The sequence below is a fragment of the Rhinoraja longicauda genome, chromosome 12 (genome assembly GCF_053455715.1).
Source record: "Rhinoraja longicauda isolate Sanriku21f chromosome 12, sRhiLon1.1, whole genome shotgun sequence".
NCBI classification, from domain to species: domain Eukaryota; kingdom Metazoa; phylum Chordata; class Chondrichthyes; order Rajiformes; family Arhynchobatidae; genus Rhinoraja; species Rhinoraja longicauda.
Window position 1 is genome coordinate 26,396,518 of NC_135964.1, and position 27,860 is coordinate 26,424,377.

Sequence of the window (27,860 nt, forward strand, 5' to 3'; positions counted from 1 at the left end):
GTTAATTGAATTTGTAAATTGCCCTAGTGTGTTGGGTGGAACAGGGCGATTGCTGGTATACTACATACGGAGTCGTTGGGCCAAAGGGTCTGTCCACTCTGTAGCTTTAAACTAAACTAAAAATCAATGCTGACAAATTATCATTTGAATGCTTGCTTGAAACAAAAGTTTGTCAGCGTAAATGTAAACTATTTTTTATATCTTGCAGAGCCAGCAGAAGTACATTGTAAACACTCTGCTTCCTATAGCATTAAAGCAGATTGTGCGCTTAAATCTCATTGTGACTTGAACCCATAAGTTTCAACTTGGACAAAAACGTAATGGAGTCAAGCCCAGCATGAAGTCATCAAGAGTCATTTAAATTACTTTTCAGCTGTACCTTCAACACAGTTGGTTGAGAAGAAAGCAATGTTTCGTGTCTCCAGGGGATTTTCACTGGAAAAGTCAGGCGATCTAGACTGAGGTTCAGATTCTCCTGTCAATGAGGAATTGTCCACCTAAATGAAAAATTAACAAGAATTGTTAGTCTTCGGATGGGGTCATATTCAGTTTTATTTAACTGGCTTCCTAACTTGAACTCCAATTCCTATGTCACCAAACCTATATTCCGTTTTTGACAAGGAAAATGTAGAACATCTTTTGTTGCAGATTGCTTAACCAAATACCAGAACATTGAGATGTAGGCAGATGCTGCAGATTACTGCAGATGCTGGTTTACTCAAAAAGGAGAAAGTGCTGCAGTTACTTGGCAGGTCAGACAGCATCTTTGGAGAAGATGGATAGGCAACATCTTGACCCAAAAAGTGCTGTTTGACCCACTGAGTTATTGCAGCCCTGGCTCCTCTTTACAACCAGAACATTAAAGTAGTCTACTCTAGTTTAAACGTTACTATAATCAGAAGCATAGCTGAAGAAAAGGGAATGCACTAGTTCACATTACCAAAGGTTGCCACCCACTCTTGCCACAGGGAAGTTAAAAACTACCTATGGTGGAACCCATTTTCCAAAACCAGGGCAATACATTGAGGAGAGATTACTTTACAGGAGTTTCTTATCTTTAATCAAACTTACCCAACTCTAAACTTTGTACTCTTTATCTGTGCACTGTGGATGGCTTTATTGTAACCATGTAAAGTCTCTTCTTTGACTGGATAGCACGCAAGCAAAAGCTTTTCTCACAATAACACTAAACTAACATACCAAGCAATCCCTGCAAACATTTGCCTGTTCAGGACTTTGCTGCTGACAGAAAATGCAGAGCAGTATGTAATCAATGAAAATGCAGAGCAGTATGTAATCAATGAAAATGCAGAGCGGTATGTAATCAATGAAAATGCAGAGCAGTATGTAATCAACGAAAATGCAGAGCGGTATGTAATCAATGCAAATGCAGAGCAGTATGTAATCAATGGCACCATAAGTGATACATCGCTTATCGGTTAATTCTTATAATATATCAATTATACATACCTTGCAACCATGTGCAGAGATTATTCGCAGATCTGCAGGAATACGGTCACCGCCTTTTACCTCTACCAGATCTCCAAGAACCACAACCTCAGCATTGATAATACTCTTCTCCCCATCTCTGATAACCAGGGCTTGCTACAGTGATAAGGAACAAAAATAATCAACACGTCATTGCAAGGACTAAACTTTGGGCGGCACAGTTGTGCAACTGGTAGAGCTGCTGCCTTACAGAGCCAGAGATCCAGGTTCAATCCTGACCTTGTGCTATCTATCCCTGTGACTACGTGGGTTTTATCTGAGTGCTTCGGTTTCCTCCCACATTCCAAAGGCGTGCAGGTTAACTGTCTTCTATAAAATTGTCCCCAGTGTGTAGGATAGAGCTAATGTATGGGCTGATTGTTGTCAGCACGGACACGGTGGGCCAAAAGGCCCCGTTTCCACGCTGTATCTATCCACTAAACCAACTAACTGCTCTAAACGATATAACAGTTTAGTTGCATGACAGGCATGACTCACCTGGGGTACCATGTTCTTGAAAGAATCCATGATTCTTGAGCTCTTAGCTTCTTGGTAGTATGAGAAACAACCAGTTACAATGACCACAGTAGACAACACAACGCCGAGGTATAACTGCAAAAGTCACAAGTTTCACACAGGAATCAGTAACATAAAAACCACAGGGCAATTTCAACTTTAGGGAAGAGAAACAGCTGAACTCACGTTATCATTTGCCGGCTCTTCCACGGTTGCAACCTGAATACCATAGGCTAGAAAGCAGAGAATTGCACCAGTCCACAGGAGGATTGAGAAGCCACCAAAGAGTTGCCTACAGAACTTTATCCACTCAGGAGTTGTGGGAGGAGGTGTTAGTGCATTAGGGCCATCACGAAGCAGAATCTCTTTAGCACGATCAACGGTGAGACCCTGAAATGAAATAATGAACAGACACCGAATAAATAGTTTGTGACATACTGCTTGATGAGAATTCGAAAAGTCGCCTGGTTGCTCAACTAAGTAATAATTCAGAATTCATCAACACAGAAAGCTAGCCACACCAACCTATTCAACCATTAAGTACACTTCCCAACTACTTGCTACTTGGAACATTAAATTTCTGCATTGAGTAAAATTTGGATAAAGTGCAGGCATTGGTTGGAAAGGACAAATATTTGCATTCAGTGCTGGGCATTTTTTCTTTCTTGAAGATAGTAAAACCATCCGCGATATAATATACAAGGAACTTCAGATGCTGGCTGGCAAAGAAAAAACAATGTGCTGGTGTACTCAACGGGTTAGGCAACATTTTGTAAGACATGGATAGGTAAGGCTTGGGTCGGGGCTCTTCTTCAGGTTGACTGTGGTAGATGAAGAGGTCCCCACCTCTTCAACTTTTAGAAATGTATTTCCATAACACAAATTGTATATATTAGAAGCAATGAATCAGGGAACACTACTTGCATTAGGTGGATCAAAATGGTTATAAATCATGTTCAGGTTAACATAGGATGGGATTGATTTTCTCAATCACAAATCGAAAAACTGTTATAAGTTACTATGGAAATTGACATACAGAAAAAAAAGCTGTCTTGTATTTAAACAGTCGAGGGGAAAAAAATGCTTCCCTGTAACCTCCAAGGCACAATTGACTCTTAAGAACACAGTTGCTACTTTAACTATGGGTGGTAACTGAAAATGACAAGCAGTCACTTCTCTTGACACCTGATATTACTTTAATAAACAAAGTAACGCCTCTGGTGTTTGTACCTTGCAGTAACAAAAATAAACTGCTGCTATTGAAAGGGCCTTTATTTTAAGCTCCTGCAAGTTAATAATTACAAGTTGATAATTGTTATTATTAGCCCCTAATAGAAAATAGGTGCAGGAGTAGGCCATTCAGCCCTTCGAGCCAGCACCGCCATTCAATGCGATCATGGCTGATCACTCTCAATCAGTACCCCGTTCCTGCCTTCTCCCCATACCCCCTCACTCCGCTATCCTTAAGAGCTCTATCCAGCTCTCTCTTGAAAGCATCCAACGAACTGGCCTCCACTGCCTTCTGAGGCAGAGAATTCCACACCTTCACCACTCTGACTGAAAAAGTTCTTCCTCCTTTCCCATTGGCACAATTGCCTTTATAGTGCAATTTTCGATTACATGTGGTTTCTTTGGAAATAGCAACCATCTTAAAAGTTGGCAAAATGTTTCCAATTAATAATCTGCAAGACAGAAGAGGAAATGATCAGTAAAGATTGTGAAATGCCAAAAGGTCATTCCACTGAGAAGTCTTATTCAATAGTGAAACTGCTGACCAAGTTTGTTTCTGTCTTCATTGAAGAGGATCTAATAATCTTTAACTGTGCTTTTACTGCATGAATGGTAATACTTGGACTGTTTTCCTTCAGAGGATACTAAACATTATTTTGATAACGGTGGAAAGTTCTGTGGGTTAGAAAAATCATGCTATGAAGGTTATTATGGGGATAAAAACATTTGAAATTGGACTGCCTAACGATTACAATGTAGAGTCCCTCAAGCCAAATTGGACAGAGAATGTTGTATTTTGAGGTACATTCATCACATATGAACACTACCCAGTTCAGTAAATAACCAACTGTGGTTTTACAATGAAGTTAATTAACTGACATAAGGTGAGCCCACACCAAACTAACATGGTCAGTCTAATTCGTACAAGATAAAAACTAAACTTGTTTAGTCATGAAGCAACTCTCACCAACATCCGCAGATGCACCGCCATAGAGAGCATTTTATCAGGATGCATTACAGCATGGTTTGGAAACAGCTCCATCCAAGACTGCAAGAAACTGCAGAGAATTGTGGATGCAGCCCAGACCATCACACAAACCAACCTGCCTACCACTGACTGTCTACACTTCGCACTGCCTCAGCAATGCTACCAGCATAATCAAGGACAAGTCTCTCTCCGGTCACTCTCTCTTCGGGCAAGAGATACAAAAGTTTGAAAACACATACCTCTAGATTCAGCAACAGTTTCTTCCCAGCTGTCATCAGGCAACTGATCCATCCTATCACCAGCTAGAGAGCGGTCCTGAGCTACCCCATTGGAAGACCCTCAAACTACCTTAATTGGTCTTTACTGGACTTTACCTTGCACTAAACATTATTCCCTTTATCATGTATTTGTACACTGTGGACAGCTCGATTGTAATCATGTATAGTCTTTCCGCTGACTGGTTAGCATGCAACAAAACCTCTTCACTGTATATTGGTACATGTCGCAATAAACTAAACTAGATATTGGAAAACACAACACTTGGTCTGCCAGATTACAAACATATGCTGGAGAACGATCAAGAAATGCAGAAAAATCCTTATTTGTGATGGCTTCTCAGTGGAACAGGTTGACATTTGCACAATAGACACTTGGGAAGGCATTCGGTGCTCACCTATTTTGGGGGAATCTTAATCACTACTAATCACATATGCAAGACTGGATTTTATACCAAGGAAATGAGTTCTCTGCCTTCATCAAATTAAATGACAATTTGAAAATAACCTGTAAAACTCCAACCTCAAATGGCTTTCACGTTTAGCCCTAGCTAAAACAGACTTGCATCAATTACTATACTCTTAATTATGTTTAATGCAGAATTATAACCATGGCTTTCAGAATCTATCAAGAGAATTCAATGAACTAGTATTGGGATTAGTAATTAATTGCATTTTTGTTTATTTTATATTATCTACGTGTATTGTGTTTAGAGGCCTATTCGGCTGCTGCAACGAATAAATGTCATTGTTCTGTTGTCGGCACATATGACAATTAAGCACTTGACACATTACATATGAGCTTCATAATAAAATAAATAATATTCACATTCAACCCTTTCAACAAGAGATAAATGCAACCTTTAATGCCAACCTACAGGGAACTCTCCAACATTTGAGTTGGGACCACGCATGGATTTTGTAAAAGTTGCCGATCTGACAACATAATACTAGTTTCAAATGTAAGAAGATGCCCCAAAGCATTTCACAAAATCGAAAATATACGTAGACAAGTATATACAAGAGGATATAAAAGTATTTACGAGGAGTGATCAAAATCTTGAACAATATGGCAGTTTTTGAGCCATGTCTCACAGGATAAAAAGGATGTACCTTTAAAAAGGAGACGAGGAGGAATTTCTTTAGCCAGATGTTGGTGCATCTGTGAAAGTCATTCCCACAGATAGCTACGGAATCAAGTCACTGGGTTTTTTTAAAGCAGAGATTTACAGGTTCTTGATGAGTACGGGTGTGATTGAATGGTGAAACACTCAATGGGCCAAATGGCATGCTTCTGCTCGTATGTCTCAAGTAACAGGAATAGGTATTTTTTTAGGGCACTTATGTTAGAACACCTTTTCTGACCAACAGAAGAGAATCCAGTTAAAAAGGGCTACTGTTAATGGTAAAGCAAAGCATGGGAGAAAGCGAGGGCCAGAAGGGGCATTGATACGAGGTGGGAAATAACACAATAAAACTATGAGGAAGTTTAGGTTTATTGTAATGAGTACAGAGGTACAGTGAAAAGTTTTTGTTTGTATCCTACCCAATCAAATCAGATAATGTGATGCATGAATATAATGAAGCCAGCCAGACGCGGCGGGAGTGTCCCAGGGAGCCACACGGGCTCTATCCACCCACCCAAAAACCGCCGCTCCGACGACCAGAACGCCCCACAGGCCTCCCAGGGAACTAGAGAGAAGCTGATCAACGAGGCCTGTCTGGGCCAAAGGTGCCTCAGCAGCGGCGGCAATGGGAACCTCGGCAGCGGCAGTTTGAACCTCGATGGCAACTGAGGTGGGGCCTCAGTGGCAGCGGAGCATCAGCAGTGAGAACCTCGGTGGCGGTGGAGGAGAGGGGAAGACAATGGGGAGCCGGCGTGGGGGGGGCCGTCGTGAATAGGTGAACAGTCAAAATATGGCATTTATAGAAAATATACCAAACAGAATAATACTTGAAGCCATCACCTCTGAAGAACACTTACCCGTGTGAGGTCTGTACCATATTTCTGGTGGAGCTGATCCAGAGTCAGCTTATGATCATCCTGGAACATGAAAGTTGAGCATTAGATAACCGCAAACATTTTTTCAAAATGAATTAGGGAAAACTCAAAAGCATGCCAGTCAGGAAAAATATCTATACCATAGAAATTTCTTTCTTAAGTTCATCCAGTTCAAGTTTCTTGAGCTTCTTGGCTTTCTTTGGCTTTTTGTCATTTTCTGATGTTGCCGCAGGCTGATACTTCTCACCTGCAGCCTAGAATAAAAACAATTTTAGTATATTAAAAGGATTCAGTCACTGAAATCATACAGATGAATTGATTTAAACAAAATACTTTCAGTGGTTATGTAGCCAATGGCTACAATAGTTTTATTTTAACACCAGACGACCATGGAGCCGTTGGGTCCAAACCTCTCCTACGGGCCCGGCAACCCTCCCCCAACTGACAACCCAGGGACCCCTTGCCCACTGGGGAGTCTCCCGCATGACCGGGCGAGAGGGGAGAGGAAAGGGGGGAGGGAGCCACTCACCCTGGCCCCGGGCGGCCAGCAGCAGGAGAGTAGCCGCAAGGCGTTGCCGCATGTTCGTCGGCGGCCATCTTCTTTGACCCTCTGCCGCCGCGCTACACCATGGGAGGAAAGTCAGGCGCGGGGCATGCCGAGACGGGTGCCGGTCCTCCGGGGGCAGGTATTTATTAAAGTTTATTTAATTCATTACTTTTTAAATGTAACAAAATTTGATCAATGCATGACGCAGGCAAATGGTGAGTAAGGTGGGCCTAAAATTGTTGCGCTATCGTGAACCGTTTTGGCTGCATTTCAGGAACAAACAAACATACATACAAATAAATGTACAAGATGAGTTTTAGTAATATATAATATACTAGACAAAGTGGGCCCGTTGGGCCCATTGCTCATAGAGGGGGGGCAGGGAAGAGTGTGACTGAGGCCACTCTCTCCTCCCCCACCCCAATTCTTCCCCACCACCCCTTTCCCCACGACCCCCTTTCCCCCACTCTCTCTTCCCCCCACCACCAACCCCCCCTTCCCCTCCCCAGTCGCACTCTCCCTCCCACCCCCACTCTCTCCTCCTCCCACCCTCCCCGTCCCCCCCACTCTTACTCTCCCGGAGCAGCGGACTACTGGAGATGGGCAGCGCGGCGGCGGCCTAGCCGAGCTGGGATTACCTGCAGCGGTTGTGGGGGAGAGGGGAGAGAGGAGAGAAGCGTGGGGAGAGGAGAGAAGCGTGGGGAGAGGAGAGAAGCAAGGAAAGCCCCTGATTGCGGGCGGGCGGCTCCGCTAATGGCGTCCATCTTGTTTGTGTGAGTGAAGAGAGAGTCCGTGCTTGCCGTATGCTGACGTCATACGCACAGCAGCCCTTAGAAAAAGGTGTTTAGAAATGAGATTTTAACTTTAAAACGTCTGTTACTTAAAAAATATAAGACCGATTTAAATAAAACTTGGTATAAAGAGTCGCCGCGAGAGTGGTGATTAAGGTGGTGCAAAAATTGTGGCGCTATGGTTTACCGTTTTGGCAAAATCACAGAAATACATATATTTACATAGATATATATATACATATATATATATATACACACACACGCACAAGATCTGAGTTTTAGTAGTATAACAACTAGCGAAGAGGGCCCGTTGGTCCCATTCCCACACCCCCCATTCTCTCCTCCCCAACCCCAATCTTACTCTCCCCACACCCCCCCTTTCCCCACGACCTCCCCTTTTCCCAGTACCCCTATTTCCCCCACCACCAAGCCCCTTCCGGACGACCCCTGTTGTCCCCCTCCCCAGTCCCCATTCGCAGACCCCGCCACCATTCTCTCTCCCCCAGACACACTCTTACTCTCCCCCCTTTCCCCTACTCTCTCTTGCCCCCAGCACCAACAGGTCCCGGGGGGGGGGGGGGGGGGGAGCGCATCAGTGAAAGTTCCGGGGGGGGGGGGGGGGGGGAGATAGCGGGGAGATTGTCTCCCGGGTGTGGGAGAGAGGAGAGAAGCAAGGGGAGAGAGGAGAGTTGAGCCCATACGCACAGACGCACAGCAGCGCCACGCTGAAAGCCTTCAATAAATCAGTAGGAGGGGGGTTGCGCGAGCTTTTTGACGTCACACGCTGAAGGCAATTGAAAAAACGGCCGGGTTTTTAATTTTTTTTACTAAAACCTCTAACTTAAAAAATACGCGACCGAATCAAATAAAAATATCATTTTCCAGCAGCGTTCAGCGCGGTGATGAAGGCGGTGCAAAAATCGTGGCGCTACGGTTGACCGTTTTTGCCGAAATCAGCCGAAATAACTGAGAAAAAAAAAGTCTTGACTTTTAAACCTCTAACTTAACAAATATACGACCGAATTAAATAAAAACATCATTTTCGGCAAGCGTCCAGCGGTGTGATTAAGGCGGTGCAAAAATCGTGGCGCTACCGTTTACCGTTTTCCCGAAATCAGCCGAAATCGCAGACATACACACGCTGAAAACTAAATCCGCACCACAGCGCCCCCCCTGAAAACCTTCAATAAATCAAGGGGGGGCAGCGCTTTAAAACCACTGTAGTTTAAAAATATGCGACCGAATTAATTTGGGAATATCTGCAAGGCAGATTAATGTTCAGGACATGTGTTTCAGGGCGTGAATTTTTTGGCTTTAGAGATTGTGATATAATTTTTTTTTAAATTCTTGTTCACGACAGTCGACAGAAACTAATTCAGCCTTGTCCCACCATTTATGTACTTGTACGACTGAACATCCTAGTTGGAATATCTTCTTCGAAGGTATAAACTGCAGATCTTGCACACTTGAGCAGAGTTCAAATAGCTTGAAAGCTACCATTTTCATGAAAGGGAAATCAACTATGCAAAGTTCAGAAGTGGAGAACAGAAACACGCAACACCATCTTATCAATAGAAGTCAAGGCAGCTTAACCAGAGATAAAACAGCAAATACACAATAGACAGCTGCCCTCAAAAATATGGATTTTCCTCAAGTTCAAGTGGCAGCTTTACCCCCCTCCCAGCTATTCTGAATATTCGAAATGCCAAAAACGAGAGAAAATAGCAGCCAAAGGTAAGCAAATTTGTTCTTGGCAACAAGGATTCAGTCAGTTGCTGATGGGGTGTTAACTGACATTTTGTCACCCTTTTAACTGGCTTTTCAAGTCATCAGTCATCTTTCCATACTTTTGAAGCATTATCTACATTTCTTCACATTTCTCATTTTACATCACTATCATTTTATTCTTAATTTGTCCCAACATTTGTTTAACATTGTTTTTATTTACTGAGGCTTATTTTCACTCATTGCTCTCCTTGTTGCTTCCCCAAATTCTGCAGTGATCCTGACTTGTTTGATTTCTTGCTCAGGTCAGCGCAGCAAGAAATGGGGCAACTGTAAAATTTAGCAGGATACTTGGACAGACTGGGAAGTGTCGTGCTTTTTCACCTTTTGCTATGACCTTCCATGTGCCTGACCATCTTGAATCATAGTTCATCATAAATGGTCATGGGTCAGGGGAAGCTAGCTGTCCCCAAGTAGAATACACTTTCAAGGAATATTTCAGAACCAATGAAATGTTTAACCAATTCACCAGGTCATGACAGAGCTCGGAACAGAAGTCCATTTCAGGAATTTAGTACAGGCATGCAAACAGCAGGGCCCACCCGCGAGTTTCCACTATGAATAATTCTAGAGGTATTGACCCAAGAAACCATGCCAACATTTACTAGAGGGTTGAAAGATTTTTGTGGAGACAGTTTGGTAGCATCTTTCCAGGGTTTGAGCTACCTGGATTAAACAGTCTAGGTTTCTGAAGTATATAGACACAGGGACCATTGATACCCAGAAAACCAAAAGCTTTGTACTAGTTTCAGGTTTTGATCTTCTACTATAGTTGCCTTTTGAAATCAGATTGTTTAATCTACTCTTAATCTTTAACGTTAAAGGTATAGTGACAAAAATTGAACACATTTCAAGGCCTCACCATGATCCAATACAGGGCTTCCTTACTTTTCTACTCCAACTCCATTGTAATAAATATAGAAACAAAGCTGCAGATGCTGGTTTATACCAAAGATAGACACAAAATGCTGGAGTAACTTAGTGGGTCAGGCAGCATCTCTGGAGAAAAAGGATGGGTGATGTTTTGGGTTGGAACCTTTCTTCAGTTTAAAGGGTCCTGCGCTGAAAAATCACCTATCCTCTTTTTAATACTACATGTTCATTTTCTGTTCAACATTCCTACACAGACAGAATTGACCAAGTTCTCAATGCTTAAAAATTGTTTTGCAATTCTTCATATGAAAATGCATAATCTTACATTATAATCCATCTGTCACCTCTTGTCTACACGCTTAAACCGCAAATATTCTGCTGCAGACTTCATGTTCTTCCAACAACTGACCTTCCCATCTAGCTTTTTATTTTCAAAGAAAGAAATACACCCGTAACGGGTGCATCATTAATAGAAACAGCAAATAGCTGAAGGATCAGGAGTAATCCCAGCAACTATCCGACTAATATTAGTCCCATAATCTGAAAATTAACCCTTTATTCTTTCAGTTTTTCATCCTTTAATCCAGGGGTCCACGGGCCACATCCAGCCCGCAGGGATTTTATACGGCCCGCCAAGAGATTTTCACACGTTCCATGCTGCAGCACGGCTTCCCCCGTCTTCTCCCATCAGCGAGTCTCCGGTTCCCTCCCGGCGCTCCGTATCCCGACACCTCTCCCCGTTCCTGTGCTCCTCCAAGTTTGGCGCCCCTGCGGCACATCGGCCCCTTGTTGCTCCTGCAGGCTCTCCAGATCTTCTCCCCGCTCACTATCTCCATCAGCCGGGCTCCGTTTCCACTTGGCTGGCGTTCAACACCTGGAGGCTGGGGCCGCTGAGCAGATCCGTGCTGCTCCTCCAAGGCCGTCAAGACCAACCTCCAGCGCTCGCTGCTTCTGCCCCTGCAGACCAGGTCCCTCGGCTCGAGTTCTTCCTGCTGCTCCTCGCCCAGTTTGCTCAACCCCGTCCTTTCCTCCTCCTCCTCCTCTTCTTCTTCTTCTCCTCCTCTTCTTCTTCTCCCCCGACCGTTTCCCCAACTCCCGCCGGCTGGCCAGACGTCTTCTCAGCTGCTACTTGCACCCGCGGGATTTGCTGCCCTTCTCCCGGATCCTCTTTCTCCGCCAGATCCTCCAGCTTCTTCCCCATTTTTACAGCACAAAAATGGACCATTTTGGCGTTTTTTAAGGTAAGAACGCACGTGTATGCCGGAAGCTGCCATGTACTCCAGATGGCTTGAATTTCTTCCATTTGTTTTACTTAAGTTCTTTTTTGAGTTCATTAAATTTATAAAACTGATTTTCCTATGGCCGGCAAAAATGTGCCAAATACATAATGTGGCCATCATGCTGAAAATCTGGAGCCCCCTGCTTTAATCAATCTACTTTCCATGCACTACCCTTGTTAGTACACTATTAATTGCACAATTAATGAACTTTTGATCACCTCAAGAAAATTATAATCCACATTACAACAAGAAACCAGAGCATTTAACTATCAAATTTTAATTTTACTGTATCATTGTTTCTGGATGAGGGAGAATTCTCCTTTGGACAATGTAGTCCACATTGTTAAAAGGAGAGCTTGTACACAAGTCATTATAATTGTACTTGCTCCACAACGGCAAAAACTATTAAAGCAAATTTTCCTGCTAAAATTAGCTAGAGAAGTAAAACTTCATTAGAATATGCCAATCTGTTCTTAATGCCAGAATCCCACAACAACTCGCGACAATTCTTTTCATTCTGGTTAAACTTTACATTTCTCAAGTAATGCAAGCTCTCATTTGACAGAGATATAACCAATTCATTTTGATCACTCTTAATTTGAGAAGTACACAAAATGAAAGGAGGGATAAATGTTTAAAATTTAACATCTGGGTTCCAGGGTCAACAGCGAGGAGGAAAATAGCTAAACCAAGGAAATTCTGACCAACCATTGTAAAGGGATTAGGTTACAATGCATTCATAAGTGATATGCCCGCTTCACTGCTGCACCCACCCTGCTGATCTTGTGCACAAGGAAGAGTTTCAATGTTTTACAAACCCTCAGCCAGACTTATTCTGCAAACATTTAACGATCAGCAGAGAGGATTCCTTTTCAGGATTATATCAAGCACTGAAGTTTAATTCAACAAAACCCATATTAAATATCAAATGTTCTTTCTGATCATCGCAAGTCCCTCTGGTTAAACCTAAGCAAACATACAATTTTATTAAAACGTAGGAAAAAGGTTACTGCCAATTGCATGGACGTTGAAACATTTGGTACTGGAATATACCTACAGAAGTCAAAACCAATTTTAGTTTGGCCGAGATCAGTCGAATTCAAATAATATTGCTCAATCCAATGTCACAATGCCACATAAACTATAATCGATGCACACAAAAGGTCAACCTTTTAACCAATGAAGTAGATGGCATTGATCCAACACTATACAATGATAGAACAGCCTATCTTGAAGAACACACCTGCTCTTCACCCATCGTCGTCCCCATCCACCCCCTGCTTACTTTCAGTCTGAAGGAGGATTCTAACCCGGAATGTCACCTGTCCTTTTTCTCCAGGGATGCTGCCGAACCCACTGAGCTACTCCAACACTTTGTGTCTATCTTTGGTATAAACCAACATCTGCAGTTCTTTGCTTCTACATGAGAATTTAAGGGTCCAGGTTAAATACAAGCCGTCAATAATAAACATTACACTTCTTAAAACAAAAAATCTCATTATCTAAGTATGCGAAAATCTCATAACTAATAATGAGATGAAGTATTACACTGTAACCATGTACTGCCTATTCAGTCTTGTGACTAAGTTTGCAGATGACCACTTAATGCAATAAGTATGTCACTCAATAAGTATGTCCTAAGTCAACCCAGCTACCGCTAAGGTTTAAAGCAGCACTCTGCTTTGAATTGTTTGTATTGTAAAGACTTGTTCCTGCTCACTTCACACTCCGCCCTCTATGACTGAGGTCAAGCAGCTCTAGGGTGTTAAATTCAAAGAAACCTAAACAAAAATTGAGCTGCTTTCTGAATCAAACATGACCTTTCCTTCAGTTACAGTAAAAAGGGATTTAAGTTTATGTCCTGATATCGCCATAAAATGCCAAGTGCAGACAAAAGGAACTACACTTTACTAGCCTAGGGAAGCAAATTTTCATCTTTAAATACAAAGGCTAAATTAAGTTTAAAAAATGGTTTGATCTGCCACAACAGTTTCAAATTGTAATATTTTTAGCATTAAAACATGAAAGGGATGTATTGTTTTCCAACATCAGATCTCAATAATGAATAATAGCAGAAAATGGTGGAAGCACTCAGTCACACAGCATCTGTAGAAAGAAAAATATTTATCGTTTAAGGTTGAAGACTTCAGACCTTTTATCCTCAACCTGAAACATTAGTGCTGCTCTTTTTAAGATGCAGTCTGACCTCTTGAATGCGTCCAGCATTTTCCATTTCTTATTTAAAATTTCCAGCATCTATAGTTTTAAAATTTTGAGCAACTTATTGAGGAATATTGTGCAAAACATCACTGCGGAATGCAAGCCAGTTACTGCCCATGTGCCGTTGTAAGTAAAGGTAACATTGTACACTCTTTCCTCTTTTAACAAAATGAACACTTTCTGCTGGCATGATCAATATAATGAATTAATATACATATAGAATGAGAGCCTGTAAATGACTTCCAACTTCTTTCTCTCCACAGATGCAGCCTGCTCCACTAGTAACGTCACCCAGCCTTAGAAGCACTATTGCCATCATTCATTTCCTGCCATGGGTGGGGCATGCAAGATATCAGATCAACTTCAGGTCATAATTAACTTCATAGGCAGCTCTAATTTGCTAAGAACATCATTACGATGATCTACTCTCTCCCTTAATCCATAGGCAAAGGGCGTGTCAAAATTAACCCCACACAAATGACCAGTTGGTGAAGAATTAAGGTTCTAATTTCTTATGGAATGGAGCAACCTTGGCAATATTAGTAGTAAGATCATGTGTGAATGAGGCCATTCGGTCCATCAAGTCTACTCAGCGATTCAATCATGACTGAACTACATCTCCCTCCTAACCCCATTCTCCTGCCTTCTCCCCATAACCCCTGACACCCATATTAATCAAGAATCTATCTATCTCTGCCTTAAAAATATCCATTGATTTAGCATCCGCAGCCGTCTGTGGCAAAGAATTCCAGATTCACCACCCTCTGACCAAAGACATTCCTCCTCATCTCTTTCCTGAAGGAACTTTTCGGGTCTTCAGGCTGGTTAGGGATAAGGGAAATGAGAGATATATATGGGGATGTGGAGAAAAAAAGAACAATGAATGAAAGATATGCAAAAAAGTGACGATGATAAAGGCAACAGGCTGTTTGTAGGGTGAAAATGAGAAGCTAGTGTGACTCGGGAGGGGTAGTCGCAACAGACAGTCCCCCTAGTCCTTACCTTCCAACCCATCAACCGTCGCAAACAACACATAATCCTCCAAAAATTCCGCCACCTCCAACTGGATCTCACCACTAGCCACATTTTCCCATCTTCACCCCTTTCCGCCTTCCGCAGAGATCGTTCCCTCCGCAACTCCCTGGTTAACTCATTCCTTCCCACCCAAACCACCTCTCCCCAGGTACCTTCCCCTGCAACCACAGAAGATGCAACACCTGTCCCTACACCTCCTCCCTCGACGCTGTCCAGGGACCCCGCCGGTCCTTTCAGATTAGGCAGAGGTTCACTTGCACCTCGTCCAACCTCATCTACTGCATCCGTAGTTCAAGATGTGGACTCTTATATATCGGCGAGACCAAAAGCGGACTGGGCAATCGTTTTGCGGAACACCTTCGCTCAGCCCACATGAACCAACCTGATCTCCCGGTTGCTGGTCACTTTAATTCTCCTTCCCATTCCAACAAAGACCTTGCTGTCCTCGGTCTCCTCCATTGTCAGAGTGAGGCTAAGCGCAAATTGGAAGAGCAGCATCTCATATTTTGCTTGGGCAGCTTACAGCCCAGTGGTACGAATATTGATTTCTCTTACTTCAGATAGTCCCGGCATTCCCCCTCTCTCTCTCTCTATTCCCCCCCCCCCCCCCCACCCAAGTTGCACTCACTTTTCATTTTCACCCTGCAAACAGCTTACAACGGCTTGTTTCCTTTATCATCGTTACTTTTTTGGCATATCTTTCATTCATTGTTCTTTACCTCTCCAAATCACTGTCCATATCTCTCTTTTCCCTTATCCCTAAACAGTCTGAAGGGTCTCAAACCGAAACGTCACCCATTCCTTCTCTCCAGAGATGCTGCCTGTCCCGCTGAGTTACTCCAGCTTTTTATTTCAATCCTTGGTTTAAACCAGCATCTGCAGTTCCTTCTTGCATATTAACTGCTTCCTTAGGGTGCACAGAAACAATATGTTTCAAGGTCTAAATACTCCCTTGAATAAATAAACTACATACAAGAAATCACCAGTCTCATGTGAATATTTTAGCATTTCAACACCCCAGGCTATCACACTGCAAAGAATATACAGGATATAAATACAATAAAATTCTGAAAAATAAAGGTCATCCAAATGACCAACACATGCTCCAAAGACAAAGGCTGCACGCGTTTCCTCCATTGCGTTATGTACAAACCATAGTTTGAGCTTTGTGCACTTTTTTTTGTAAACCTGCATCTGCAAGTCCTTGTTTCTACCCATGTCAGCTGAGGCTTTCACAATCTCACACCTCTCAAATCTCCACTTATCATCCTTTGCTACATGAAAAACCTACATAAACCCTGCTTCTTCTATCTAATCTTGCAGATAAAATTCCTTATCCATTCTGGTAAACTTCCTCTGCATCCTCTAACAGCCTTGCTAAAGGCAACAGCTAGAAATGAGTACTGTGATTGAACCAAAACTTTAAGGCAATAGTGCAATACGACTTCTTTGTTTAAGTTCTCAATATCACGATTCATGGAAATGTAATACACTTTGCTAAATACTGCTTCTATAGTTCTTGGTATTTTCTCAGACCTACGAAGACAGATTGCAATTTATCTTTGTATATGCACACATTTTAGAGCTCTGCCCGCTAAAATCAAATGGCACCATCCTCACTGTTAGCCACACTCCAGTTTGATAAACAGTTTAATAACTGCTGATGTCATTTGTTGGAATAGTGTAAATTATTCATGGAGTAGTCCGACCACTGATCCATGGAAAATACCAATAACCACCATCCTCCATTCTGAAAAAGAACTATTTGCCTTGACTTGCTGGAATCTGCCCTTTTGCCAATTATTTTTACCCAACCCAACAATGGTCCTTCTATTCCACGAGTTCTCATATTTTGACAACTATCCGAGTATTTTAGTCAAGTGCTTTCTTAAAATTCATTCAGATAGTGTTCACCAAATTCTACATTGAAATATCCAACTTTACGATATGTCAGGAAGTACTCAAAAGCCTTCAGTGTATAGACACATCCTATCTGCTCAAGTTCAAACAAATGCCTCAAAACCCATTGGCCGGCAGTTCATTCTACAGCAAGACAATGATCCCAAACATACAACTAAAGCAACAAAGGAGTTTTTCAAAGCTAAAAAATGGTCAATTCTAGAGTGGCCATGTCAATTACCCGATCTGAACCCAATTGAGCATGCCTTGTATATGCTGAAGAGAAAACTGAAGGGGACTAGCCCCCAAAACAAGCAGAAGCAAGAGTTGGCTGCAATACAGGCCTGGCAGAGCATCACCAGAGAAGACACCCAGCAACTGGTGATGTCCATGAATCGCAGACTTCAAGCAGTCATTGCATGCAAAGGATATGCAACAAAATACTAAACATGACTACTTTCATTCCCAAACATTGTGGTGCCCTGAAATGGGGGGACAATGTATAAACACTGCTGTAATTTCTACATGGTGAAAAAAAGTGTAAAAATGGCCTTTATTAAAATCTGACAATGTGTACTTTAACCACATGTGATTTTTTTTTCTATTACAGATCTCAAATTGTGGAGTAAGAAGCAAATAAATAAATGATGGGTCTTTGTCCCAAACATTATGGAGGGCACTGTACCTTGGTGCCATTAGTTACTGCTATGAAATCTTCAGTCATTACTGAAAGATGCTGATACATTGGTGGTTTTAATAAATTCAATGAATATTGCAGCACAAAGAAAAAAACAACAAATTTATGGAACAATATGAAAGAAAATAGTCACTGTTCAATTAATTTACTTTTTTTCAACTGTTATAATGTGTAAAATAGCACTTTCTGGAAGATCTATACTGAGCCTCATTAACACTGTGCTGGGAAGCAAGCATGTTGTATGTTTAATAACAGGAAGCGACAGAGAGAAAAACTAAATGAAATCTAGGGAAGATAAGCCCTCAACATATGAAAGTTCTAGGTCATTCACTTTGTCAATAGATAAAAGGCTTACTTATCTCAGAATGAAAGAAAACAAAGGGTGGATATGACATAAAGCACAAAACTGATCAGAACACTGGCCATTATCTAAAGAAAATTATGGATCACGTGCAAATAAATTGTATTGGCTCAGACCCAATTTGAAGTACTGTAATTCAGTTATGGCACAATTAACCTTGGACAGGCACAGGGAAAACTAATTAGAACGACACCAAGGTTTAAAAGGATTAAATTGATGAGTGGCATGAACTTTGCTTAGATTACCCCACCCTTGGAAGGTAAAAAAATTAAACTAAGGCAGTTAAAATAATAGACTAACATGTTTAAATGGAACAGGTAGACACAAAATGCTGGAGTAACTCAGCCGGACAGGCATCATCTCTGGAGAGAAGGAATGGGTGACATTTTGGGTTGAGACCCTTCTTCAGACTGATGTCAGAGGAGTGGGTGGAACAGAGGTAAATGTAGTCGGAGACAGTAAGACTGGTGGGAGGAAGGGGGAGGGGATGGAGAGAGGGGGAAAGCAAGGGCTATTTGAAGTTAGAGACATCAATGTCCATACTGCTGGGGTGTAAGCTACCCAAGTGAAATATGAGATGCTATTCCTCCATTTTGCACTGGGCCTCACTCTGACAATGGAAGAGGCCCAGGGCAGAAAGGCCAGATTGGGAATGGGAGGGGGAGTTAAAGTGCTGAGCAACCGGAAGATCAGGTAGGTTAAGGCAGACTGAGTGGAGGTATTCAGCAAAATGATCGCCGAGCATGCACTTGGTCTCGTCGATGTGCAGAAGTTGACACCTGGAACAGCGATGAGGTTGAAGGTGCAAGTGAACCTCTGCCTCACCTGAAAAGGCCGTCGAGGTCCTTAGATGGTGTCAAGGGGGGAAGTAATGGGACAGGTGTTGCATTTCCTACAGTTGCAGGGGAAAGTACCTGGGGAGGGGTGGTTTGGGTGGGAAGGGACGTTTTAATTTTTTTAAAGATTTTTAGAGATACAGCACGGAAACAGGCCCTTCGGCCCACCGGGTCCGCGCCGCCCAGCGATCCCCGCACACTAACACTATCCTACACACATCAGGGACAATTTTTACATTTACCCAGCCAATTAACCTACATACCTGTACGTCTTTGGAGTGTGGGAGGAAACCGAAGAACGGGGAGAAAACCCACGCAGGTCATGGGGAGAACGTACAAACCCCGCACAGACGGCGCCCGTAGTCAGGATCGAACCCGAGTCTCCGGCGCTGCATTCGCTGTAAGGCGGCAACTCTACCGCTGCGTCACCGTGCACAAAGTTGGCTAGGGAGTTGCAGAGGAAACGGTCTCTGCGGAAAGCAGAAAAGGGTGGAGATGGGAAGATGTGGCCAGTAGTGTGATCCTGTTGGAGGTGGCGAAAGTGTTGAAGGATTATATGCTGTATATGCTTTATATGGAACAGGATAATTAGCGTGGAATCCAAAAAACATGAAAAATTAAAACAAGACTATTACAAACTGAAAGGCTGCAGCGTGTTTTGTGTAAGTATATAGTAGGTCTGTTATACCCCACTCTAAAAAGTTGGAAATAGTGGTCAACTATTTTATTTTCTCCAAAAAATAATCAAAGAATCAGCAGCAAAAGCAATTGGATTAAACTTCATTTTTTATCAAGCACATGATAAACTTGGTCACAGAATAAGCCCAAACCAGCTGCCTACTGCAAATTTATATTGCAGAGTGTGCTTAGATGGAGAAAAGATAAATTTTGATCTATTAAGGAATACATCACACTGGCTCAACCTGCAATTTTGCAGTGCAATAGCATTAATTTTAAACATCTATATTTTGTCCCCTCAGTTTTCAGTTACATCTCACTACATTTCATACTTTGGCAGCCTCTGAATCGAGAACAAGTTTTAAGTTTACAATTGCTGGAAATTCCTCTTTGATCTATCTTTTGTATCCACGTTTGAACTGATTGCATCCATATATGTTTGGATAGCATGCAACCAAAGCTTTTCACTGTACCTCAGTACATGTGACAATAATAAACCTAATCCTAAAACAGACGTTAAACAAAAAGAACTGCAAATGCTAGTTAATACCAAAGATGGACACATGTTGGAGTAACTCAGCGGGTCAGACAGTATCTCTGGAGAAAAGGATGGGTGACATTTGGGTTCTGACCCAAAACATAATTTTTCCCTTTTCTCCCGAGATGCAGCCTGGCCCACTGAGTTACTCAACATTTGTGTCTATATTCGGTCTAAAACTGAGATGGATACCTGAAAAATGGCACGGTGGAAACCTGGACACAAAGCCTTGAGCAATCTGAAACTCCATTCAGTCTATTTTGGGAGGAGTTGGCTGCACCTTTCTGGCAGTCTGTTGTCTTTTTTTCTTTTTTTTTCTTTTTTGTTTCTGTTTTTGGCTGTGTATGTGTGGTGGGGGTGTGGGGTGGGGCGGGGGAAAACCTTTCTTTTATTAGGTCTCTTCCCCGGGGCGCAGCTCGCCCGCGGGGCCTTCCATCGCCCGGCGCGGCTCGGCCGCTGGACTTAACATCGCCCGGTGCGGCCGCGGGACGTTTCGGTGCCCGGGGCGGCTCGGCCGCGGGGCCTTCCATCCTCTTGCGGGGGCTGTGCGTGTCGGTTGCCTCGGTAGGGGTCGAGCTGCCTGTCCGTGGGTGCGGGGGGAAGAGAGGGGAAGTTTTGTTGCCTCCATCACAGTGAGGGGGTGTTTGGAGTCACTGTGATGGATGTTTGTGTTGGGGTCGGGTGTCCTGTGTTTTTTTCTTTTTTGCTGTGTCTTGTGACTGCTGAAATTTCGTTCGGTGTTGTGCCGAATGACAATAAAGTGTTGTTATGTTATGTTATACAGTTGCCAACATCACAACTGCGACATCCATGGATTTGCAAACAATACAATTGAGCACATTGTATGAACCTCTGACCATAATAAAATGCACCACTTTAAAAATCCACTTGATAGATCAGATAATTCTTCAATCTTCCAAACCCCCAAAGAAAACAGATCTCACGTCCGTAGCTGCAATGGTACAATTTTAGATCACATGGATTAATCCAGTAATCTTTTTAGGACTGTGATTAATTCATCCTTAAATAAAAGGAGCAAAACTATGAAAAGCAGTTCCTTTGTGGCCTCATCAACACCCTATATACAACTGTAACAATACTTCCCAAGATCTAGGCTCCAATCTCCTTGCATAAAGGCCAATGCTCAATATTTCTTCCTTATTCCTCACTGCACCTGCTTGCTTTCTTTTTATAATCACGTGCTCTTTTCATTTGCAACATATATTTAGATAATAGTCTGCCATTTGATTTCTCTTTCCGAAGTATATGACCTTACACTTTCCAACATTCGGTCTGAACAAGGGTCTCGACCCAGAACATCACCCATTCCTTCTCTGAGATGCTATCTGACCCGCTGAGTTACTCCAGCATTTTGTGATACTTTCCAATATTAAAGTTCTTTTGCGATTCACATTCTTCTCTACAACATGCTCGAGTCCAAATATTCCCGGCACATGCTCTCCCATGCGTCTTTATCTACCTGGGGTTCCAGATACTTGGGTAATTACAAGTGGTGACACTTATAGTGAATGTAGCAAAAACATTGGATTTGTTGGAATTAAACATAGAATTTTCTGAAGTAATCCAAAAGTTAAACATATTTGGAGAGTCTATTCTCTTTCACACTGGCAATTATGCTATGCAATTGTCTTCTTCCATATTAACAAATATATTCTTAGTGGGTGACGGTGAGTTTCATTCCATGTACTTCACTGGCTATTAACTAATTTTTTTAACCGTTTCTTTTACCACCTCCAGATGCAGCGAATTCTATTTTCCTCCAGATAAATAAGTCTTTCCTCAATTTTCCTCTTGGATTTAAAGTCAGTTATTGGGCCTACCGAGTCAACTGTTGTAGAGCAACACAAACAGTCACATTCTCACACTCCATTTATTTCCAGCAAGTAGCAATTTATATCCCTACTACTACAAAGAGATTCAAATTTACGTTCTCTGTTCTCGTCTCAAAATTAGAATTGCTCAAAATGCTCATCAAATTGATTCTCAAAATGCTGGAGTAACTCAGCAGGTCAGGCAGCATCCCAGGAGAGAAGGAGCATCTCCTGAGAGTTACTGCAGCATTGCTGAGTTACTGCAGCATTTTGTGAATAAATACCTTCGATTTGTACCAGCATCTGCAGTTATTTTCTTACACATCAAATTGATTCTACTTTTTTTGCATCATCAAATCCTGCAAAACCTTTTCAAAATATGGAGTTCAGAGAATCTCTTTGTAGTTGTCCAATGGACATCTAACTAGTTTCATTTGCAAAATATAGTTGGATAATAGTCTGCCTTTCGATTTCTCTTTCCAAAGTATATGACCTTGCACTTTCCAGCATTTGCGATTCACATACTTCTCGACAACCTGCTTGAGTCCAAATATCCCCAGCACAATATGCTCTCCCATGTGACTTTTTTGCATATAGCCCAGGAAAAAAATCGACTATACATAGGCACCATCACTCTCAAGTACACGAGTAAGAACGGTAGGTTGCGCTGAAGCAGCGCACAAGAGTCGCCATGTTCCTTTCGGGTATCATCGTGTAACCTTGAAGTTCAAAGTTATTTAAAAATATCAGAATCTTAACTTGACCACAAAGACCCTTCATCCTGGCGATGGAACTAGGATCTGCCTAGCAAGGCGATATTGTTAATTCAGATTTAACATGCCTCCTCTGCCTTTTAATTCTAAGCCTCTAGAGATGAATCCTAATTCTCCAGTTTTTCTTTTTTTTTTTAAAGGCTTTATCACCTGTAGCGTTCTTGTACAAGACAATGGCAGCAAGTTCAACTCCCACAATATCCTTTTGAGCACAATCTCAGCTGAGACTTCAATGCTGAGTTGCCATTTCAAATAAAATCTAAAACCATAGTCTATTCTGGCTTCCAAGGTGGACAGATCGTGATATTATTTTGAAGAACAGCAAAAAATACATTTGAAGAACTGGTAATTTATCACCAGTTAACAATTAGCTGCTACCAAAAAAGAAATTGCTCTTGGGTGTTAGTTACAATCATTTAGAAATGTTTGCTGTGCACCAAGTGACCGTTACATTTTGGGTTGCCTTGTATAGGACTGAGATCAACATTAATAATGAAGAGCTAAGATCAATAACTTTTATCAAGTCAGAATTGAGAGCAACAACTTTATCACCCATTGGGAAAGGCAAGCACAACCCCTCAAAAATTATCACCCAAAGGGATCCTATCAATTGTAACTGTTCAGGGCGGAGATCAAGAACTTTATCAACTCAGATCTGAGATCAATAAATTTACCACCTGTTGGGAGAAAAACTCTGGTGAAACCCATGAAGAAATATCACCCAAAGTGGCTCCATCAATCTTGTTGCAGGAGAAAGACTAGTGTTACACTTCACGACTTAACACCCTTCGGGGCTCTATCAATCTATTGGCTGTTTACGGCTGAGATCAACAACTTTATCATTAACTAAGAGCTGAGATCAACAATTATATCACTTGTTGGGAAAGGCTAGTGGAACCCCTAAAAAAATAACCCCCTAAAGGGCCCTATCAATCCATTGATTAGACAGGGCTGAAATTAGCATCTTCAACACTAACTCGGAGCTTTGAGATAAGGACGAGCAAAATCCCTCAACAAATATCCTATCAATCTATTGATTGATTGTTTAGGGCCGAGATCAGCAACTTTATCATCTCAGAACCGAGATCAACAACTTTATCGCTTGCTGGGAAATAAAGACTAATGAAACCCTTCAAGAAATATCACCCAAAGTTGCCTTAATGACCGGTCAGAGCCGAGATCAGTAACTTTAACAACTCAGAGCTGATATCAACAACTTCACCTGTTGGGAGAGAAAGGCTGGCGAAGGCGAAACCTCTCCACCCCCAAAACAAAACATCACCCAAAGGGAGTCGGGTACCTCCAGCTCCGCGGGGTGAGAGGAAGCATTGGCGGCCGTTCCGAGGTGTTTGTTGGGCGAGGATTTGTTTTATGGGAACGGGGCCCTCGCGAGCAGCCCGGAGCAGCAGCGGGTGAAGGGCAACTGCTGAGGGTGAAGGGCAACTGTTGAGGGGCAGCCTGGGGCCCGGTAGGGCCTGCGTCTCATCCCCCTCCCTCCATCGCCTTCACTTACCCCGCGCCCCATTTTGTTTTCCTTTCTTTTTCTTTTCGAGTGCCGCCGGATTTATAAATAAAAACTTTTTTTTACTAAAAAGCGACTGAGGTGAAGCGGTTGTCGCCTCCGCCCTCCTGCTCTCACACGTGGCCGGTAAAAGTTTCCTCGGCGCTGTTGCTGCCGCCGCCGGAACCGGATGAAAGAAGTGGCGAGAGCACCGTCTCGCCGTCTCTTAAGTAACCTCGCTCAGCATCGCCCCGCCCCGCCCCGCCCCTACCCTACCCGTCATGCCCCGCCCCACACAACCGCCGTGGCCAATAGCACGGCCGGGTTTGCCTAACAACCATGACATGGACGGGCCACTTGTCCAATCATGTCTCGTCTTTGTGGCGGCGGGGCGGGGCGGGGTGATGGATGGGCGTCTGTGTCAGAGGGGTGATGGATGGGCGTCTGTGTCAGAGGGGTGATGGATGGGCGTCTGTGTCAGAGGGAGGCTGTCACTCCACTGGGGTTGACAATCCTATTACATTGAGATATAGAAACATAGAAAATAGGTGCAGGAGTAGGCCATTCGGCCCTTCGAGCTTGCACCGCCATTCAATATGATCATGGCTGATCATCCAGCTCAATAACCTGTACCTGCCTTCTCTCCATACCCCCTGATCCCTTTAGCCACAAGGGCCACATCTAACTCCCTCTTAAATATAGCCAATGAACTGGCCTCAACTACCTTCTGTGGCAGAGAATTCCACAGACTCACCACTCTCTGTGTGAAGAAATGTTTTCTCATCTCGGTCCTAAAAGACTTCCCCCTTATCCATAAGCTGTGACCTCTGGTTCTGGACTTCCCCAACATCGGGAACAATCTTCCTGCATCTAGCCTCTCCAACCCCTTAAGAATTTTATATGTTTCAATAAGATCCCCCCTCTGTCTTCTAAATTCCAGCGAGTATAAACCTAGTCTATCCAGTCTTTCTTCATATGAAAGTCCTGCCATCCCAGGGATCAATCTGATATAATTGAAGGTAAGGAATTGAAAGCATATATTGAAGGTAAGGACACTGAGAATTTTAGCTCTTAATACATTCGAAATTTTTAATAGACCATCTAATAATTGTGGACATTTGGTTACAGCCAAAACGGTAAACCATAGCGCCACAATTGTAGCACCACCTTAATCACCACTGTCCTGGCGACTGTTTATAACAAGTTTTATTTAAATTGTTTTACATTTTTTAAGTTAGAGAGATTTTAAAGTTTAAAAATTTCCTTTCTAACCAAATTTTCAAAGTACTCAACGTATGACGTCACAATGGGGCACGCACTTCAATTCTATCCTCACTCGCCCAAACAAGATGGCCGCCGGCAGCGGGGCCAGGAGGGAGATGGTCGGACTGATGGCCCACTGATCCTTCCCTTCCGTCCCTTCAACCCACGCCGGCGTCCTCGAGTCCCCGCTCCCGCTCGGGCCCAGCGCCCCATACCATCAACGCAACACAAGCCCCAGCAGGCACCTTCTTCCCCTCCTTCTTCAGCGGCCGCTTCCACCGACGGCATCGTCGCCGAGGGCCGCTTCCACCGACGGCTCATCGCGACTCCAGAAAAATGCCGGCCGCTCTCCTCCTCTTCCTCCTCATGCTTCGCCATCTTATGCGCTACATCCGCTCCTGCCCGCCACCCGCCCCGAGTAGTCCCAGCTCTGCCGGGTCAAGCCGCCGCCGCCCGTCACGAGTAGTCCCAGCTCGGCCGGGCCGTCGACGTGCTGCCCGCCTCGAGTAGTCCCAGCTCGCCTGGGCCCAGCCGCACTGTGCGCCTCCCACCTCTGCCAGGTCCCATCCGCCGCGCTGTCCGCCTCGAGTAGTCCAAGCTCCACCAGGCCACAGGTGCACCCCGGCGCTCCCTCGTCCTCCCTGCACGCACGGCCAGTGGTAAATGGCTTTTGCCGCCAACGCATCCACGGAGGGGAGTGGGCGTGGGGTCCGAGTGGGTGGAGGGGTGGGTGGGGGTAGGAGGGGAGCGGGGGTGGGGGGGAGGAGAGAGTGGGAGAGGAGGGGGAGGGGGTGGGGGAGGAGAAAGTGGGGGGTGGGGGGAGAGTGGGGGTGGCAGGGAGGGGGGAGGGGGAGAGTGGGGGTGGGGGAGGAAGGGTGGGGAAGAGGGACAGTGGGGGTGGGGGGAAGGGGGACAGTGGGGGTGGGGGCAGGGGAGGGTGGGGGTAAGAGAGAGTGGGTGGGGGGAGGGGGACAGTGGGGGGAGGGGGACAGTGGGGGGAGGGGAGAGTGGGGGTGGGGAAGGGGGGAGACGGGGGGAGGGGGTGGGGGGAGGAGAGAGTGGGGGTGGGGGTAAAGGGAGGGTGGGGGAGGAAAGAGTGGGGGTGGAGGGGGTGGGGGTGGGGGTGGGGGTGGGGGGGAGAGAGGGGGTGGGGAGGAGGGCCGGGTGGGGGTGGGGAGGAGGGAAGAGTGGGGGAGGGGAGAGTGGGGGTAGGGAGGAGGGGAGATTGGGGGTGGGGGGAGAGTGGGATGTGGGCAGGGAGAGTGGGTGTGAGGGGAAGGGAGGGAGGTGGGTGCGACTGGGATTGAGGGGAGGGGGGAATAGGGGTGGGGATGGGGAAATGGAGGTGGAGGCAGGGTTGGGGGAGTGGGGGTAGGGGCAAGTGGGGGAGGGGCAAGTGGGGGTGGGGGCAGGAGAGGGGCAAGTGGGTGTGGGTAGGGGGGATGGAGTGGGTCAGTGGGGGGAGGAGGGGGGTATAAGGGGGATTGAGTGGGGGTGTTGAGGGTGCTACACCAATACAGGAAAGGCTTTGGGTTCATGGCTTGCTCAGTGACACCCTCTCCCCTTCCCTGTCCCCCCTCTACGAGGAATGGGCCCAACGGGTCCACTTGGTCTAGTATATTACTAAAACTCTCATCTTGGATGTATGTATATATATTTGTACCACTTTGTCTAGTATATTACTAAAACTCTCATCTTGGATGTATGTATATATATTTGTATGTATGTTCCCGTAATACAATTAAAACTCCATGATAGTGCAACAATTTTTGGGGCAGCTTACTCACCATTGGCCTGCGGTGTGCAGTAGCAAGATTCGTTCAAATTGGTATTATATTTTAAAAGTTATTCACTTTTTAAACTTTAATAAATCGCTCCCACTTGCCGCGTCCGGCAGCCGCACCTGCGCCGTAATACTTCCGTGTTTGGTGTCACAATGGGAACTCAACGGGTCATATATGAGATCGCCATTTTGAGATTGCCATTTTGCTCTAATATGGCGTTACAACGAGGGAGGGTTTCCGGGCATGGCGGTGGCGCACCTGCGCAGCAGCGGCGGGAGGACCGGCGCCCGTCCCGGCGTGCCCCGCATCTGACCTTCCACCCATGGTGCAGCACGGCGGCAGAGGGTCAAAGAAGATGGCCACCGGCTGGACGATCCTGCGGCAACGCCTTGCGGCCACACTACTGCCACTGGCCGCCGCAATGGCCCCCCGGGGCTGGGGTGAGTGGCTCCCTCTCCCCTCTGTTCTCCACCCTTATCCACTCCTGGCCCCGGGGAAGACTCCCTGGCCCCGGGGGAGACTCCCCAGCCGGCAACAGGTCCACGGGTCGTCAGTTGCGGGAGGGTTGCCCGGCACGGTATCCGCGCGTGCCCAGTTGGGGATGGCTTGCCGGCCCCGGCAGCGGCCCTCGACCCTGGGATCTTGCTGAGCACTTTTGGGGTAAATAA

The 27,860-nt window shown here is 44.5% G+C and overlaps 1 protein-coding gene across 1 annotated transcript in view; it reads right to left on the minus strand.

Moving 5' to 3' along the window:
• LOC144598809 (sodium/potassium-transporting ATPase subunit alpha) overlaps positions 1-24,330 on the minus strand; it is a 49,038-nt gene extending 24,708 nt beyond the window's left edge. The window contains exons 1-7 of the mRNA XM_078409254.1: positions 24,158-24,330; positions 6,640-6,753; positions 6,482-6,541; positions 2,191-2,394; positions 1,987-2,100; positions 1,471-1,605; positions 380-497 (exon numbers count right to left, since the gene is read on the minus strand). Of these exons, the coding sequence (XP_078265380.1) occupies positions 380-497; positions 1,471-1,605; positions 1,987-2,100; positions 2,191-2,394; positions 6,482-6,541; positions 6,640-6,753; positions 24,158-24,169 (757 nt within the window). The 5' untranslated portion in view covers positions 24,170-24,330. The remainder of the gene's footprint in view (positions 1-379; positions 498-1,470; positions 1,606-1,986; positions 2,101-2,190; positions 2,395-6,481; positions 6,542-6,639; positions 6,754-24,157) is intronic.
• Between the last annotated feature and the right edge of the window lie 3,530 nt (positions 24,331-27,860).